General features: G+C 34.7%; 1 protein-coding gene across 2 annotated transcripts in view; it reads left to right on the forward strand.

Moving 5' to 3' along the window:
* Window positions 1-18,845, forward strand: part of LRRK2 (leucine rich repeat kinase 2) — a 140,704-nt gene that overhangs the window by 25,847 nt on the left and 96,012 nt on the right. For both annotated transcript variants that reach the window (XM_068560232.1, XM_068560231.1), the window contains exons 12-14: window positions 11,782-11,911; window positions 13,333-13,457; window positions 17,734-17,846. In XM_068560232.1, the coding sequence (XP_068416333.1) occupies window positions 11,782-11,911; window positions 13,333-13,457; window positions 17,734-17,846 (368 nt within the window). The remainder of the gene's footprint in view (window positions 1-11,781; window positions 11,912-13,332; window positions 13,458-17,733; window positions 17,847-18,845) is intronic.

Genomic DNA, 18,845 nt, shown 5'->3' on the forward strand with positions numbered 1-18,845 from the left:
ATATGTATATATATTTAGTTAGTATCTATAGTTTCTGTTTTCATCTCCTCATTCCATATTTCCCATGTCCTCCACTGGAACTTCAGTTGCTCCTGGTTCTGGAGTGACCCAACCCTTCATCCATGAAAGGTCAAAGTCCTCAGTCATTTGGTTGCTGTAGTTTTCTTTCTTTCTTTTTTTTTTTTGAATTTGTTTTGTTTTTGTTTTTATTTTTATTGAAGTATAGTTGATTTACAATGTTGTGTTAGTTTCAGGTGTACAGCACAGTGATTCAGTTATACATACATACATACATACATACATACATACATACATACATACATATATTCTTTTTCAGATTATTTTCCCTTATAGGTGATTACAGAATATTGAGTATACTTCCCTGTGCTATACAGTAGGTACTTGTTGGTTACTTATTTTATATGTTATAGTAGTGTGTTGGTTGCTGTAGTTTTCAATTCACTTTTACTGTTGGGGATGCAGGTATCAAGAGGCTGCTAGAGGTTACCTTGGATCTCAGACAGCCTTCCTCGCCACCACTGTGTAGCAGTAACCTGTCTCCCCTTGGTAATTGGATCAGTCACATGAGCGAGGAGAGTGGCTCCTTTTTTAAACTGGTGGTTCAGTTCATCAGTAGCTTAAAGTGGCCAGGTAGATGTCACATGCTCTGATTAGATGGAACCATTGTTGTTTCCCCTGATGAAAGCTTATCCTGCTCCATGCAAGATGGTGGTATTTAGGTTGGAAGATGTACCGTTTTTACCTTTTAAAATACTTTTTCTTGTGCTTTTTCCTTCATTTTTATTGAGATATACTTGACATAAAGCATTGTATAAGTTTAAGGTGTACAGCATTATGAAATTATTAGTACAGTAAGTTCAGTGAACATCGATCTTCTCATATAGATACAAAATAAAAGAAAAAAGAAGTGTTTTCCTTGTGATGAGAACTCTTAGGATTAACTCTCTTAACAACTTTCATATATAACACACAGCAGAGTTACTTATATTACTCATGTTGTACATTACAGCCCTAGTATTTATTTATCTTATAAATGGGAGTTTGTACCTTTTCACCACTTTCATCCAATTCCCCTTTCCACCCCTCCCCCAGCTTTTGGTAACCACAAATTCCTCTTTTCCTATGAGTCTCTTTTTGAAATATAATTGACCTGCAACACTGTTAGTTCCAGATGCACAACATAGCAATTTTATATTTCTATACACTACAAAGTGAGCAGCATGATAAATCTAGTTATCATCTGTCATTATACAAAGATATTACATTATTATAGACTATATTTCCCATGCTGTACATTCCATCCCTATGACTCCTTTATTGTGTAACAGGAAGTTTGTACCTCTTAATTCCCTCCCCCTCTTTCACTTATCCCCCACTGTTCTCTGCTCTGGCAACCACCAGTTTGTTTGCTGTATCTGTGAGTTTGTTTCTTTTTCATTGCTTGTTCACTTCTTTTCCTTTTTACATTCCACATTTAAGTGAAATCATAGGATATTTGTCTCTCTACTACTTATTTCACTTAGCCTAACCCCCTAGGTCCATCATGTTGCTGCAAGTGGCAAGATTTTACTTTTTTCCATGGCTCAGTGATATGCACATCTTCCATTCATGTATCTATGGGCACTTAGGTGGCTTCCATATTTTGGCTATTGTGAATAATGCTGCAATGAACATAGGGGTGCATATATATATTTTTTCTTTTTAAAAAAAATTGATTGAAATATAGTTGATTTACAATGTTGTGTTAGCTTCAGGTGTACAGCAAAGTGATTCACTTATATATATGTAAATATATGTATTCTTTTTTTACATTCTCTTCTGTTTTAGGTTATTACGAGATACTGAGTATAGTTCCCTGTGCTATACAGTAGGTCCTTGTTAGTTATCTATTTTATTTATAGTAGTGTGTATATTTTAATCCTGAACTCCCAATTTATCCCTTCCCCTCCTTTGATAACCGTAAGTTTGTTTTCTGTGTCTGTGAATCTATTTCTTTTTGTAAATAAGTTCATTTGTATAATATTTTTTAGATTCCTCATATATAAGTGATATCATATGATGTTTGTCTTTCTTCATTTGTATCATTTTTTTAGATTCCTCATATAAGTGATATCATATGATATTTATCTTTCTCTGTCTGGCTTACTTCACTTAGTATGAGCATATACCTTTTCGAATTAGCATTTTTGTTTTCTTTGGATAAATATCCAGGAGTGGAATTGTTGGATCATATGGTAGTTCTATTTGTAATTTTTTGAGGTATCTCCATACTGTTTTCCATAGTGCCTGCACCAGTTTGCATTTCTACCAACAGTTCATGAGGGTTCGCTTCTCTGCACATCCTCGCCAACATTTGTTATTTGTGGTCTTTTTGATGATAGCCATTCTGATAGTTGTGAGGTGATAAATCATTATGGTTTTGATTTGCATTTCCCTGTTGATTAGTAATGTTGAGCATCTTTTCATGTGTGTGTTGGCCATCCCTAAGTCTTCTTTGAAAAATGTTTATTAGGGTCATCTGACCATTTTTTAGTCTTGTTATTTGTTTTTCTGATGTTGGGTTGTATAAGTTCTTTGTATATTTTGAATATGAACCCCTTATTAGATACATCATTTGCAAATATCTTCTCCCATTCAGTAGGTGGCCATTTCATTTTGTCGATAGTTTTCTTTACTGGGCAAAAGCTTTTTAGTTTGATGTAGTCCCATTTGTTCATTTTTACTTTTGATTCCCTTGCCTGAGGAGAGTGATCGAAAAAAATATTGCTAAGATCAACTGCTTATGTTTTCTTTTAGGAGTTTTACGGTTTCAGGTCTTCCATTTAATTCTTTAATCTATTTTGAGTTTATTTTTGTATATCCTGTGAAAAGGAGGTCCAGCTTGATTCTTTTGTATGTAGCTGTCCAGTTTTCCTAACACCATTTATGGAAGAGGCTGCGTTTACTCCATTGTATATTCCTGCATCCTTTGTTGGAGAGTAAATGAACATATAAGTGTGGGTACATTTCTGGGCTCTCTAGTCTGTTCCATTGGGCTATGTGTTTGTTTGTTTGTTTGTTTTGCCAGTATCATACTGTTTTGATACTATTAGTTTGAAGTCAGGGAGCGTGATGCCTCCAGTTTTGTTCTTCTTTTTAAGATTGTTTTGGATATTTGGTGTATTTTGTGTTTCCATAAAAATCTTAGAATGGTTTGTTCTAGTTCTGTGAAAAATGCCATTGGTATTTTGATAGGAATTGCTTTGAATCTGTAGTTTGCCTGGGGTAGTTTGGTCATTTTAACAGTATTAATTCTTCCAATCCATGAGCACAGAATAGCTTTTCATTTGTTTGTGTCATCTTCATTTTTTTTTCATTAGTGTCTATAGTTTTCTGAGTATAAGTCTTTTACATCCGTAGTTAGATTTATTTCTGATGCAATTGTATATGGGATTGTTTTCTTAATTTCCCTTTCTGATAGTTCATTCTCATTGTGTGTATAGGAACACAATGTATTTCTGTATTTTAATTTTGTATCTGCAACTTTACTAAGTTCATTTATTAGTTCTAATTTTTTTTGGTGGCATCTTTAGGATTTTCTTTATATATATCATGTCATCTGCAAACAATGACAGTTTTACGCCTTCCTCTCCAATTTGGATTCCCTATATTTCTTTGTCTTGTATGGCTAGGACTTCAAATACTATATTGAATAAAAATGACAAAAGTGGGCATCCTTGTCTTGTTCCTGATCTTAGAGAAAATGCTTCAGCTCTTCCCCATTGAGTATGATATTGGCTGTAGGTTTTTCATATAAGGCTGTTATTATGTTGAGGTATGTTCCCTCTAAACTCACTTTGTTCAGAGTTTTTATCATAAATTGATATTAACTTTTGTCAAAAGCTTTTTCTGCATCTGTTGAGGTCATCATATGCTGTTTTTTTTCTTCAGTTTGTTAATGTGGTGTATCACATTGACTGATTTGTGAATATTGAGCCATCTTTGCATCCCTGAGATAAACCATGGTGTATGATTCCTTTAATGTACTGTTGAATTCAGTTTGCTAATATTTTGTTGAGGATTTCTGCATTTATGTTCATCAGTTATTTTGGCCTGTAATTTTCTTTTGTGGTATCTTTGGTTTTTGTATCAGGGTGGTGCTGGCCTTGTAGAACAGGTTCAGAAGCATTCTTTGCCTTCAATTTTTTAGAATAGTTTGAGAAGTAGGAGCATTTACTCTTCTTTAAGTGTTTGGTAGAATTCATCTCTGAAGCTGTCTGGTCCTGGACTTTTGTTTGTTGGGAGATGTTTTTTTTTGTTTCTTTGGTTTTTTTACTGATTCAATTTCATTACTGGTAATCAGTCTGTTTGTATTTTCTATTTCTTCCTGGTTCAGTTTTGGGAGATTGTACATTTCTAGGAATTTGTCCTTTTCTTCTAGGTTTTCATTTTTATAGCCATATAATTGTAGTAATCGCTTATGATTCTTTATATTTCTTTGGTTTCAATTGTAACTTCTTTCTTATTTATGATTTTATTGATTTGGACCAGGTCCTCTCTATCTGTCTCTTTTTTTTTTTCTTGATGAGTCTGGCTAACGGTTTATCAATTTTGTTTATCTTTTCAGAGAACCAGCTCTAAGTTTTATTGATCTTCTCTATTGATTTTTTAGTCTCTGTTTCATTTATTTCTTCTCTGATCTTTATGATTTCTTTACTTCTACTAATTTTGGGGTTTGTTCGTTCTTCTTTTTGTGGTCCTTTAGATATAAGGTTAGGTTGTTTATTTGAGATTTTTCTTGTTTCGTGAGGTATGCTTGTATTGCTATATAATTCCTTTTTAGAACTACTTCTGCTTGCATCCCATAGAATTTGGGTTCTTTTCTTTGTGTTTTCATTTATTTCCAGGTATTTTTTAAATTTCTGCTTTGATTTCTTCAGTGACCCATTGGTTGTTTAGTACATATTGTTTAGCCTGCACATATTTGTGTTTTTTTGCAGTTTTTTTCTTCAAGTTGATTTCTAGTCCCATAGCATTACGGTAGGAAAAGATGCTTGATATGATTTCAGTCTTTTTAAATTTATTGAGACTTGTTTTGTGGCCTAGCCTGTGATCTGTCCTGGAAAATGTTCCATGTGCACTTGAAAGAAATATGTATTTTGCTGCTTTTGGATAGAAAGTGATATACACACACACACACACACACACACACACACACACACACACACACATATCTATTAAGTCCATCAGATTCATTGTGTCTTTTAAGGCCAGTGTTTTCATATTGATTTTCTGTCTGAATGATCTGTCCATTGATGTAAATTGAGTGTTCAAGTTCCCTAGTATTATTGTGTTGCTGTCAGTTTCTTTTTGTATGTTTGTTAATATTTGCTTTATGTATTCAGGTGTTCCTATGTTGCGTGCATATGTATTTATAATTGTTATATCTTCTTGCTGGATTGATCCCTTTATCACTATGTAATGTCCTTCCTTGTCATTTGTTACAGTCTTTGTTTAAAGTCTATTTTGTCTGATATAAGTATTGCTACTCCAGCTTTCTTTTCTTTTCCATTTGCATGGAATACCTGTTTTCATCCCCTCACTTTCAGTCTGTTTGTGTCTTTAGATCTGAAGTGAGTCTCTTGTAGGTAACATATAGGTAGATTTTGTTTTATTATCCGTTCAGGTACTCTATGTCTTTTGGTTGGAACATTTAGTCCCTTTACATTTAAAGTAATTATTTATGGTGTGTGCTTATTGCTGTTTGTTTATGGGTGCTTTTTTTTGTAGTTCTTTTTTGTTCCTTTTTTTTTGTTCCCTTCTCTTATGATTTGATGACTATCCTTTAGTGTTATGTTTGGATTATTTTCTTTTTTTTCAGTATGTATCTATTATAGATTTTTGGTTCGTGGTTACTGTGAGGTGTGTGTGTGTGTGTGTGTGTATAAAATTATTTTAAGTTGATCTCTTAACTCTTTATTTCTCATTTATTGATCAAATATGGATTTATTTTGTTATTATGAGTATATATTCCTATATATATATATTATAGATATATATACAGACACACACATACACACATATAAAAACATTAATCTGTTGTATTTTTCTTTTTTCCAATGTTACTTTCTTGAGAAGATGATCTCTTAACTTTGAAAGCATTTTAACATCCCTACATTTTTACTACTCTCTCCACATTCAGTGTTTTTTATATAATATTTTGCATCTTTTTGTTTTATGTATCCCTTACCTACTTACTGTGGACATAGATAATTTTACTACTTTTGCCTTTTAACCTTCCTACTAGTTTTATGAGTGGTTGATCTACTACCTTTACTTTATTTGCCTTTACCAATGAGATTTTTCCTTTCATAAATTTTATTTTTCTAGTTGTGGTCTTTTTTCCACCAGAGACATCTCTTTAACATTTCTTGTACAGCGTAGTGGTGCTGAACTCTTAGCTTTTGCTAGTCTGTAAAACTCTATCTCTCCTTCAAATGAATGATAGCCTTGCTGGGTAGAGTATTTTTTCCTTTTATCATTTTGAATATATCCTGCTACTCCCTTCTGTTCTGCAGAATTTAAGCTGACAGTCTTATGGGAGTTCCTTTGTATATAACTAGTTGCTTCTCTTTTGCTTTAATATTCTCTCCTTATCTTCAATTTTTTCCATTTTAATTACAATATGTCTTTTTATGGACCTCAGTCTGTTGATCTTGTTTGGGGCTCTCTGTGCTTTCTGGACCTGGATATCTATTCCTTTCCCAGTTTAGGGAAGTATTCAGCTATTGTCACTTCAAATAACTTCTCTGCCATTTTCTCTCTCTCTTCTTCTTCTGGGGTCTCTATATGAGAATGTTAGTATGCTTGATGTTGTCTCAGAGTTCTCTTAAATTGAACTCATATTTTACAGTTTTCTTTTTCCTTTTTTTTTTTTTTTTGGTTCAGCTCGTGTTATTTTTCACTACACTGTCTTCCAGTTCACTGACCTATTCCTCTGTATCATCTAATCTACTGTTGAATCCTTGTATTGTAATTTTCATTTCAATTTTTGTATTCTTCATCTCTTTAATTCTTCTTTATATTTTCTAACTCTTTGTTAAATTCACTGTGCTTATCCTTTCTTCTTCTGAGTTTGTTGAGCATCTTTATGATCATTACCTTGAATGCTTTATCTGGTAGATTGCATATCTCCACTTGGCTTAATTCTTCTGAGATTTTATCTTGTTCCTTCATTTGGAACATATTCCTTTGTTGCCTCATTTTGACTAATTTTTTGTTTTTATTTGTATGTTTAGGTGGGTTGATTATGTTTCCTGATCTTGGAGAAGTGTCCTTACATAGGAACATATTATTAGATCTAGCAGCACACTCCCCTCTGGTTAACAGAGCTATATCTTCTAGGGGTGCCCCCTGTGTGGTCTGAGTGGGCTCTTCTGTTGTAGTGAGTCCAACTACTATGGGTGCTCAGGTAGGTGGGGCCAGTTTCTGGCTGGTTGGCCTCCTGGACCTCCTATGCAGAGGCTGCAGCTCCCTGGTGGCCAAGGCTGGGTCATGGCATGGCTGACTGCACAGTCTGGGGATTTCTGGGACTGGTTCTAGCCCACTGGTGGGTGGGGCTGGGTCCTGGCAGGCTGACTTCAGGCCTGGGAGGTCTTGGGGCAGTTGACTGCAGAGCTTAGGGTTTTGGAGCTGGTGCCGACCTGCTGGTTGGCAGTGCCAGGTCCCTGGGTGGCTGGCTGTGTGCCTGAGAGTCCCGTGGCAGCTGACTATGGGCCTGAGGGGTTCCCAGGACTAGTGCCAACCTGCTGATAGGTGCAGCTGAATCCTAGTGCTAATTGGCTAGATGGAGAACTCCAAAATGGTACTTGCCAGCACCAATGTCCTCGTGGTAGAATATGCTACCCAAAATGGCTGTCAGCAGCATCTTTGTGCCCAGGGGGAGTCCCAGTTACCTTCTGCCTCTCTGGGAGACTCTCCAAGATGAGCAAGTGGGTCTGACCCAGGCTCTTTTCAATTTACTGTGTGCTGGGTCTCCAAGTGTGTGAGACTTCGCATGCACTCTTTAAGGGTGGAATCTCTGTTCCTACAGCCCTCTTGCTCTCCCACTATAGAAGCTGCACTGGCTTTCAAAGCCAGATGTTCTGGGGGCTCATCTTCCCAGTGCAGTACCCCCAGGCTGGAGAGACCAATGAGGGGCTTGGACCCCTTGCTCCATGAGGAGAACCTCTGCAATTGTGATTATCCTCCTGTTTTTTGGTCCCTTATCCGGGAGTGTGGGTCTTGACTATATCACATTCTACACCCCTCCTGTCATCTCATTGTGGTTCTTCTTTTATGTCTTTAGTTGTGGAATATCTTTTCTGCTAGTCTTCAGATCATTCTCATAGATAGTTGCTCTGTAAATAGTTGTAATTTTGGTATGCCCATGGGAGGAGGTGAGTTCAGGGTCTTCCCTGGGAAGAATCTTGATCTCTGCAATTTTGATCAATCCCTGGGCTGATTCTTATTATGGTGTCTCAGGATTAGTTACATTTGGAGTTAACCTTGGTTTCTTTGTTCAGAATCAGTTCTCTGCTCTTTCTGCTTTCTTACTTCTTTGTTCTTGGTCACTTGCCATGTTAACTTTCCTCAGATCCCTTTGTATAGTCCTTGGAGTTCTGCCTTATGAGAGTATTAAGAACTTAAGCAGCTTGTTCACCAATCTCCATGGGCAACTTGTCATTGAAACACACTTGGGAACATTGCATGTGTAGGACTGGGTATAGTTTTCTAGAAAAAATGACTGGATTCGTGGCCAGAAAAACTGGGTTTTGTGATGGTGGTAACCAGGTGAAGTTTCAAGCATCTTGTGTAACATTTTCTTCATTTAATTAATTAGTTAATCAAATTAATATTTATTGAAACTTAGGCACTTGAGATACAGCAGATAAATAGAAATCCCAGGCTCATGAAGCTTACACTCTAGTGGGGAAGATAAATAAAAAGGCTAATTGGCATATATGATATGTGAGGTAACTAAGAAAAAAAATACGAAGCAAAGAAGGAGTATAGGGGCTTCCCTGGTGGCGCAGTGGTTGAGAATCTGCCTGCTAATGCAGGGGACACGGGTTCGAGCCCTGGTCTGGGAAGATCCCACATGCCGCGGAGCAACTAGGCCTGTGAGCCACAACTACTGAGCCTGCACGTCTGGAGCCTGTGCTCTGCAACAAGAGAGGCCACGATAGTGAGAGGCCCGTGCACCGCGATAAAGAGTGGCCCCTGCTTGCCACAACTAGAGAAAGCCCTTGCACAGAAACGAAGACCCAACACAGCCAAAAATAAATAAATAAATAAATTCAAAAAAAAAAATTTGCCCCATATCTTTAAAAAAAAAAAAAAAAAAGAAAAAAGAAGGAGTATACATATTAGGGTTCAGAGGTGATGAAATTGTGACTAGGCAGTGAGGAAAGAAGGTGACTATTGAAGTGAAGGCCTGGAGGGAGTTTTGCATTTTGTTATTGGTCTTGTAAAGCAGATAATTTATTGCTAAAATGGAGTGGAAGAAGTCATGAGTATTGTGTAGATAGCTGGTAAATGAGATAAGGTGTGTAAAGTGTTCTATAAACTCTAAAGTGACTCCATGCTGTAATTTTTTTCTCCAGCGTGTACTGTACGATGGAATTTCTATTCTTAATTTTCAAGTCTCAAATTGAGTTAATGTCCAAGACAGTGATCATTATAGTGTGGTCTCTGGACCAGCAACATCATTTGGGAACTTGTTTAAAATGTAATTTCTAGGGTGCCATATAGACCCAATGAATCATAAACTCTGTAGGTGGAACCCAGCAATCTGTTTAAACAAGTCACCCAGGGGATTCTCATGTACTCTGAAGTGTGGGAACTGATGGTCTAGAATGAATTCTATAATTTAAAGTATTTCCTTGGCTGGAATTTAGCCATTTTAGGAGGGGCTATTAAAACTTCTGATTTGACCGAGCAAGATAACCAAATTCTTTTTTTAATGAATTAATTAATATCATTAAAAAATTTTTATTGGGCTAACATTAGTTTATAACATTATAAGTTTCATGTGTACAACATTATATTTCTACTTCTGTATATGCTACACTGTGCTCACCACCAAAAATTTAGTTTCCATCCATCACCATACAGTTCATCCCCTTTATACATTTCACACTCCCTGGCCCCTCTCCCCTCTGGTAACCACTAGTAATCTGTTTTTGTTTGGTTTGTTCATTTATAATTATTTTATATTCCATGTGTGAGTGAAATCATACAGTATTTGTCTTTCTCCATCTGACTTATTTCACTTAGCATAATACCCTCAAGGTCCATCCATGTTGGTGCAAATGGCAAGATTTCATCTTTTTTTATGACTGAGTAGTATTCCACCATATATGTATGTCATATCTTCTTTATACATTCATTGGTTAATGGACACTTAGGTTGTTTCCATATCTTGGATATTGTAAATAATGCTGTGAAGAACGTAGGGGTGCATATATCTTTTCAAATTAGTGGAGTTTTCACATTTTTTGGATAAATATCCAGAAGTGGGATACCTGGATCATATGATAGTTCTATTCTTAATTTTTCTGAGGAATCTCCATACTTTTTTCCATAGTGGCTGTACCATTTTACATTCCCTTTTATCCACGTCCTCGCCAACACTTGAATAACCAACTTCTTATTATATTTTAATGTGTGCTATTCAGGATGTCTTTAAAAGGTGTGAGTTTTCAGATTTTGCCAGTAATTTAGAATGCATATATCACTTGCACTTATTTTTGAGTTTTGTCTGATCTTTTCTTTTTTTCCCAATTTGAGATGCATATCTTATTTTTTCAAAATAGTACTTAAAGCTTTCAAAGTTTCATTTCCTGCCACCTTCAGTGTTGAAATATAGTGTATAATGTTGGAATTGATATTTATATAGAGGTTTCAAGGTAAGTGATATTTATATAGAAACTTTAAGACAATATGGAAACTTTAAGACACTGGATTTGCATTTGGTGAAGAAAGTTTATTATGAAGAGGAAAATTATTTTGTAATAATTATTGCTGGGATATAATTACTTTTCCACATATAATATTCAATCAGTTTTAAAGCAATCTATGTGTTTCTTAAGCTTTGGCATTATTCTGAGAAAGTATGTAATTATTTTTGTTCTCTATCAGTGCTTTTCATCACTTTGCATATCATGGCACACATAGAAATGATAATGTTTGTACAGTCCACTGGGGTAAATGGAGAAGGTAGCTCAAGGCTGAGGGCAACCCAACCTGGTTTCAGCCCCACTTCCTGCATCCCCCCAAGAGCCAATAGGATGCTCAGTATCTTCACACATCTATAACTTATTCCCAACTCACTAGTGAGCCTTAGCTCTATATAAGTATGGTTATTTTAGGAAGTTGTTTTAAATATTAGAATGAAATTTAACTTTCATTCTTATTTTGGAGGACATTATTTTAAAATGCATTTCTGCAAAAAATGCTCCTTTCACATGGATGATGGTTACATTCCACTAGTTTACTCTGTGAATGAGACTTTAATACTAAAACCTCAACAAATGGTTAATAAATGTGAAAAAATTGGAAATGGTATATATTTTAAATTAAAAAAAATTAATGATCTTTAAGTTGCCAATGAAATATAAATTAAATATGTAGTTTAAATACTTTCCTATGAATTTGGATTATTTTAATAGTATGTGTCTTTTTGCAAGATTATGAGAATGTGCTTTCATTTATACAAGTAACATTTAAAAAATCTTGTAGTTAATTTCAGAAAGATCCTGTTATCAAAAGGAATATATCTGAATGTATTGGAGTTAATGCAGAAGCATATACATTCTCCTGAAGTGGCTGAAAGTGGCTGTAAAATGCTAAATCATCTTTTTGAAGGAAGGTAATACATATTTCTGAATTTATGTAGAATATATTAATTGGACAAGGTAGAATATCAATATTTTGAGCATAATTTTAAGAATAAAAGGAAAAACAAGGCATTTGAAGAGTGAAACATTTTGCAATATAATTTCATGTCAGTGATACATAGACTTATTTTATCTACATATTGAAAGGGATGATAGAGAAAGTAGAAATATGTTGAAGGTTTGCTTTTGTGCTTAATGCTTGGTGTTGACTATGTTTTGAAAAAATGGCAGTTATATAGAACATAACCTTAAACAATTTTTCAGATTATTGTGTTATGTGAAAGGTATAAAAGATAAAATCAGGATATGGCTTCTAATTGTTATTTTTAAGTTTACCTTAAATTGTGATTTTTATGGTCCTGGCAGTGTATGAACCTTTATATATGAGGCAAAACGCAGTGGAATAACTGACAGTTTAAGATTTTGTACATTCTGGGCAATTAATGTTTCTGGCTGTTTTCTCATATATTAAATGTGTAAATTTCCAGTCCTGGGGATTCAAAGTTAACTATGACAATGTGCCTGCCCTTAAAAATCTCCCTGTCTAGTTGGGGAGACTAATTTATAAACAGATAATTACAATACAGTGTGATAATTCAGTGGCAGGATGTGTAAAATCATAGGGTCTTGGTGAACCAAGCTAGGGCGACCAAAGGAGAGAGGCTACAAAGAGGGGATGTGTTTAACCTGGGACTTTAAAGTGGAAAAAAGGGACTATATGTCAGTAACCACAGACCCATGCCAAGTGAGGACACAGTTATGATATGCGGAAGTTTTAGTCAGTAGGGCACTGTGTAAAGCAAGGGCTGCCTCTATTAAAGTTTGTAGGACCTACTGAAATCTACATTTATTTGTATGTAAAAGAAAGTGTAGCTAAAATACCTTAGAGAAACCAAGACTTTAGTGCAAATAAAACTAATTAAGAATACCATATAAGAAGTCTAGTGGTGTTAATCTGGAAGAGGCATGTAGTTATTATACAATAAACAGCTCTCTGGACTTGGCGGTCAGAGTTTGCATTCCAGCTCTGGCTCTGTCACGTTCCAGTGATAGGACCTTGATGTTTAACCTCTGTCAGCCTAAATTCTGTACCTGGAAAATGCAAATAATAACACCTACTTTCCAGGGTTGCTGCCAGTGACCCATGTATAGATCAGAAGGAAGTTGTTAGTTCTGGGAAACTAAATAAAAGAATTCCCAGTTAACTGTAAATTTAACTTCTTGACATCAAAGTTTAACTAAATTAGAATTTAAATTGTGTATGCTCATACTACCAAATTCACATCAGCCTTTTCTGATAAAATAGTTCTGTTTTCTCGTACTTGTTTCAAATTGGTGTTTGTATTGGAATCAGGTTGTACTTTTAATAAGCATTTCAATATTTTATCTCTAGTAACACTTCCCTGGATACAATGGCAGCAGTGGCCCCCAAAATAATAACAGTTATGAGAAGTCATGAGACGTCAGTGTCAGTGCAGCTGGAGGCACTTCGAGCTATTTTACATTTTATAGTTCCAGGTAAGTTACATAATTGATTGTGGGAAGAGATGTCATTTTAAGTGGATTTTTTGACTTTTCATGAGATATCAACTTTCTAGGCAAAAATTAAAGGACCAGTTTCTGCCAACCAAATGTAATCTTTTCACTAGCCCAAAAATTAAAATAGAGGGAAAATGATGATGTGGAAGAGTCAGATAAATTTAGATTAAAATTTAATAAGAAACATCAATAATTTATTTCCAGAAAAAATAACTGCAACATAGTGTGGAGCTTTACCTCCAAGGAGAGTGTCATCTCTGCTATTTCTTTTCTATTTCTGTTGACCTTACCAAGTCCAAGTTTTTTTGTTTGTTTTTTTCCTGTCTGAATTATAATAATACCCAACTAATTTTCACACTTCCTCTTTTGCCTCTTTCCAGTCCTTCTTTTACTCTGCGGTTGAATTAATCTTTCTCAAATATAACCATGTGGCTTTTACTCATGAGCCACAATAGTGTCCATCCTCCTCACATTTACTTCCTGCTTACATCTGTTATGACATTATTTTTCCTCCAAAGCCCATTTAAAACACCTGCTCCCCCATTCATTCAGCACGTATTTATTAAGTGCCTCTTATGTTCTATATATTGTGATGACTGCAAAGGTCTGAAAGACAAGTAAAAAAAGACATGACTGTACTATTTATAGGAGCCTAGAGGTAGACAGATAGTTAATTACCAGACAGTTGCGAGGAGCTATTATAGATACATGTATTATAAAAGGCTATGAGAGTATTGATGGAGGCACAGATAATTTATTCAAAAGAGTAGGTCAGAGATTGTGATATTTGAACTTGACAGGTGAATAAGGCTGACTTGGTAAAAAGGCCAGGAAGGACATTTCAAGCAGAAAGAGAAAGTGCACATGGTGTGGGGTGAGTGGAGCATGGTATCTGAGGAAAGCAGTCCTGGGGATAAATGTGGAAGGACAGGCAGAGGCTGAGAGGGAAGGGCCTTGAACACAACGCTGAGCAGTTTGTGCTTTTTTTTAACACAAGTCAATTCAAATTTATTTAAGGTGTTTCAAAATTGCAGTGCCATAACCAAATCTGCAACTTACAACAGTAGCACTGTGGTGTGGAGAATGATTGGTGGGAGGGGAGCCTCCTGCAGGGAGATTAGGCTGGAGGCTGTGATAGGTGAGACATGGTGGGGGCCCAGTAAAGAAAACAGAGGAGAGGATGGATGTGGGAGATGTTTAGGAGGTACATTTGACGTGACTTTCTGACTACTGAATATCAGGGATGTTATTATTATTTTGCTCAGTAAAAGTCCCAATTCTTTGAAGCCCATTGTTTTTGGCCCTTTTTAAATGAAATCTTCCTAAGTCTACCATTATCTGTAGTCATATTGGTATTTTACGTTTCTGAGTATAAGAGTATTCTCTGTGTAAGAGTATAGATTTTTTCAAGGAGAGGGCTTTCTTTAGTCATGCCTTTTTTTTTTTTTTTTTTAACCCCCTGGTAACTTGAACAAAAATAACTATTCAATAAATTTTGAATTGAATCATGATGTCCCATTCATAGTTGTCACGCAACTTTAGAGATATAATTTAACAGACATAGTTTTGCTTGAAAATATTATTGTGAATATTTTAAACTTTGTAGATTGTAAAAAACAAAACAAAATCTTTTTGATTACCCTTAAAGGTGTCAGCCTTCTTCTTTTGAGAGTGGATTTGAGTTTTAAAGATAACCAAAAGACATTCAGAATCGTCTGTTAGTTAATAACACTCTTTTAGTTCAAAAATAAGTTTCGAATGTAGAATTTCTTTTCTTTCATTGTTCTGAGATTGAGCCTGAAGCGACATTGATAGTCAGTAATAATTTAGATGTATGAAATGATGTATTTAAATGTTTTTTTATAATAATGTTCAGGTGTATTAAACAGGTGCCCTTGAAAATAATTTTATAACTTTATGGTGGTACTTTATGTATGGAAACATATTAATAGACATATTTTATAAGCATATCAACATATAAATACATTTCTCTATTAGGTAAAGGCTTAACCATCTACTTCTCTCTATGCTAACCTACCATATTACCATACCATACCTCACGATACCATACTCTACCATGCTGTAACTGTACCATACTATATCATTCTATATTATATCATTCTGTATGTCAATGAGTAACTATAATATCAGTACCCCAGTAGTTTTGAGGTTGAATATGATTCTGGTTTTGGCATGCTGAAGTAGGTACTTATGTTTAGATGTACATGTATTAATTTATTAACTAGACCATAATCAGATTATTAATTGTAACAAAGATGTGCATTATAGAAAATTTGTATAATTTAATTCAGGGCCACATATTGCAGCTAGTATTATGTCTCTTAAGTTTCTTTCAATCTGGTACTGTTCACTTCCTCCTCTTTTTTATAACAATAACTTATTGAAGTGATTGAGCCTGTTGCTTTAAAAAAAATAATAATAAAGATCTACTTATTTTAATAAAATATCATTTGACTTGTTCTTTCTTGATTTAGTGTCAGTTCTAGAGGAAAAAATTCTTTAGGAAAGGACATATGCATATTGGGAAGTGTATAGAGGAAAGTGATTATGAATATAAAACCACATCCTTAAGAACAATAAGAGAAGCTGAATTTGTTTAATTTGGAGAGGAGATAATGCAGGAGGTTATGAAAGCTATTAAAACTCACTCATTTATAGTTAGTAACAAATGTGTAAAGCATTATTCAAAGTACTTTATGTATATAAACTTTTAAAATTCTTGTAGCAACCCATAAGGCAGATTCTACTTTTCCACCCCATTTTACAGATGATGAAACTGAGGCATAAGATATAGAGATTTTAAGGTCACAGCTTACGTAACGGAGCCAGGTTTTCACCCTATGCAGCCTGAATCAGAGTGGGTGCTTTTTAAAAACACATTTGTGCAATAAGTGTATGTGGAACAACTGTTATACTAAAGCACTATGCTTGGAACTCTTGGTAACCTGGAGGTGATTAGGTTATGGATCCTGCCTTCAAAAAGTTTGCAGTTCAAACAATTTAAAGGACTATTATGTGGAAAGGAAATTATATCCATTCTGGATAGTAGAACCTCAAATGATATAACAAAGACCAGAGATGAACTTTTGGGAATATTCATTTGGTCTTAATATAAGAAAGACATTTAATAAGTCTCCTTACATATGGCATGAAGTTTTTACTTCTCAACAGGACTGCTTTTAATGGTCACATCTGCTTGTGCTATAATGGGCAGCTTCAGAAATTAATGTGATCTTGGTCACTGAAAATGAGACACTGAGAGTTTAAGTAACTTGTCGAAGGTCATACAGCTGTAGTGAACCTGTTTGAATAAATTTTAAAATGAGGACTGAAAGTTCTAGGAGGGTGAAAATCGTGCCTGTCATATTCACTGTGGTATTCTCAGCATGTAGCAAAATCCCTTGCACGTAGTTGGCATTCAAATGTTTGTTAAGTAAATGAAAAGTTATATGCAGTCAACTTATAGTTTGTGTTAATACAAATTATTGAAGTGAAAGGTTATAAGGAATTGTTTATTAATAATTATTTCTATAGTCATAGGTTTTAGAAACGTTATTTATTCATAATAATTTTACTTATATGTTCTATTGTATAACCAATATATATATATATTTTTTAACCAATATTTTTTGACTTCCTGTTTTCCCAACAGTTTTGGGTTAGTTCAGCTACAATGTAGCTGAATAAAGAATACGTATTCTTTAAGTTGCTTAATACTTTTATACAGCCTTAGAGGACTTTTAATAAAACTATATGCTCTTTACCATTATAATGCTGAAACTAAAACCTTTTTTTTTCCAGTGTTATTCCAGCTGCTCTTTTATGTCTACATTTCATATCTGACCTTTTTATGTTGTAGTCCAAATAACTTTGATCTTTTCTCAAGTTGTCCATTGTTGCATAAAAATCTTCTAGCTTCTTGTAATGAGTACAGCCTATTCATACAAAAAAGAGATTGTTCCAGAAAATTCCTCCACCATAGTAACTTCTTGCTACTTTAAATTCAGTGAACATCCGCACACACTGTATTTATTTTACATTCAGTGATGAACTGTTTTTAGAAATTTCTTAAAGCTAAGAGTTATTTCTTTGGTAAGGAGCCATGGATTAGAAAAAGGTATAACATATATATGTATTGTTGGGTTAATTATAATCATTCCTAGTAAGTGACAGTCTATTCAGCCCAAATCTTTATGAGAAAAACATTTGTTTATTTGTTTATTTTTACATTTAGGCATCCCAGAAGAATCCAGGGAAGATACTGAATATCAGCATAAGCTAAATATGATTAAAAAACAGTGTTTCAGGAATGATATTCACAAATTGGTCCTAGCGGCTTTGAACAGGGTACGTATAATATAGGTTTTATGCCTTTATACTCTTAACTAGAATATAGAATTGGGGAAGTAGGGGGGCTTTTATTAGCTTAAGTTTTCCATGTTCCATTTACTATGATAGTAGGAAGTTATATGTTTAGAGACATAAGATAACAGTAGGGATGTAGGGGGTAAAGAGATGTGCCATTCCAGCTAAGAGAAGTTCACCGTCAACTACAGACTTTGACAGGCTCTTTTGATAAATCCATTCGAGTCTGTTCAATCAGAAAGAGAACTCTAGATGTGCAGCTAAGCCTCACGAGCGATGTCAGGGGCCATGACTGCTATTTTCTCTTTCTGTCCTCCTGGCTGCTTGTCTTTCTTTTCTGGTCCCAGGCTGAAAGGTTCAGTACATGAAGACACACAGGGCACACATTAAAGTCTTTTTTGATTCCCTGTGCTTGTTTTCATTTTACTCCTTAGGGATAACCTCTGAAATGGCTCAGTGTGCATTGTTTTCTTCCAGTGTTAGGTATTTACCTATCTATGTACATTTGCAATAATATAATTAATAAATTAGTAATCATACTACATCTGAAAAAGGAGAAGAGGAGCATTATTTTTATATTGTGCAGTGCAAAAGGTATTGATGGAATTAAGATGGTTTTGAAATTTAACATAAGATGAATTGGTTCTTTAAAAAAGATAGAGTAAAGATGTAAAGATGTGAAGATTAAGTTAATGTTTTCTTGAAAGGAAGAGAGTAGTCAAAGTAATTAATGGAAATAATTCCTTGTGATTTAGTATACTTTGAAAAATGTCATGAATTAATTAGAAGAGCCTGCAGAGAGATCTTCAAAAATGCGATTTAAACTGAACTTTATAATGTAATTGTTTATGATATATTTGAGTCATTTGTATTCAAACCTTAATATGATTCTTGAGTATAGCCATGGGTTGAATTTAATTCCAGAAATATTTGGCGAAAATAAGTATGTGGAAGGGACTGTGTTAGACACTGGGAAGACAA

This window comes from Eschrichtius robustus, chromosome 13, assembly GCF_028021215.1.
Source record: "Eschrichtius robustus isolate mEscRob2 chromosome 13, mEscRob2.pri, whole genome shotgun sequence".
NCBI classification, from domain to species: domain Eukaryota; kingdom Metazoa; phylum Chordata; class Mammalia; order Artiodactyla; family Eschrichtiidae; genus Eschrichtius; species Eschrichtius robustus.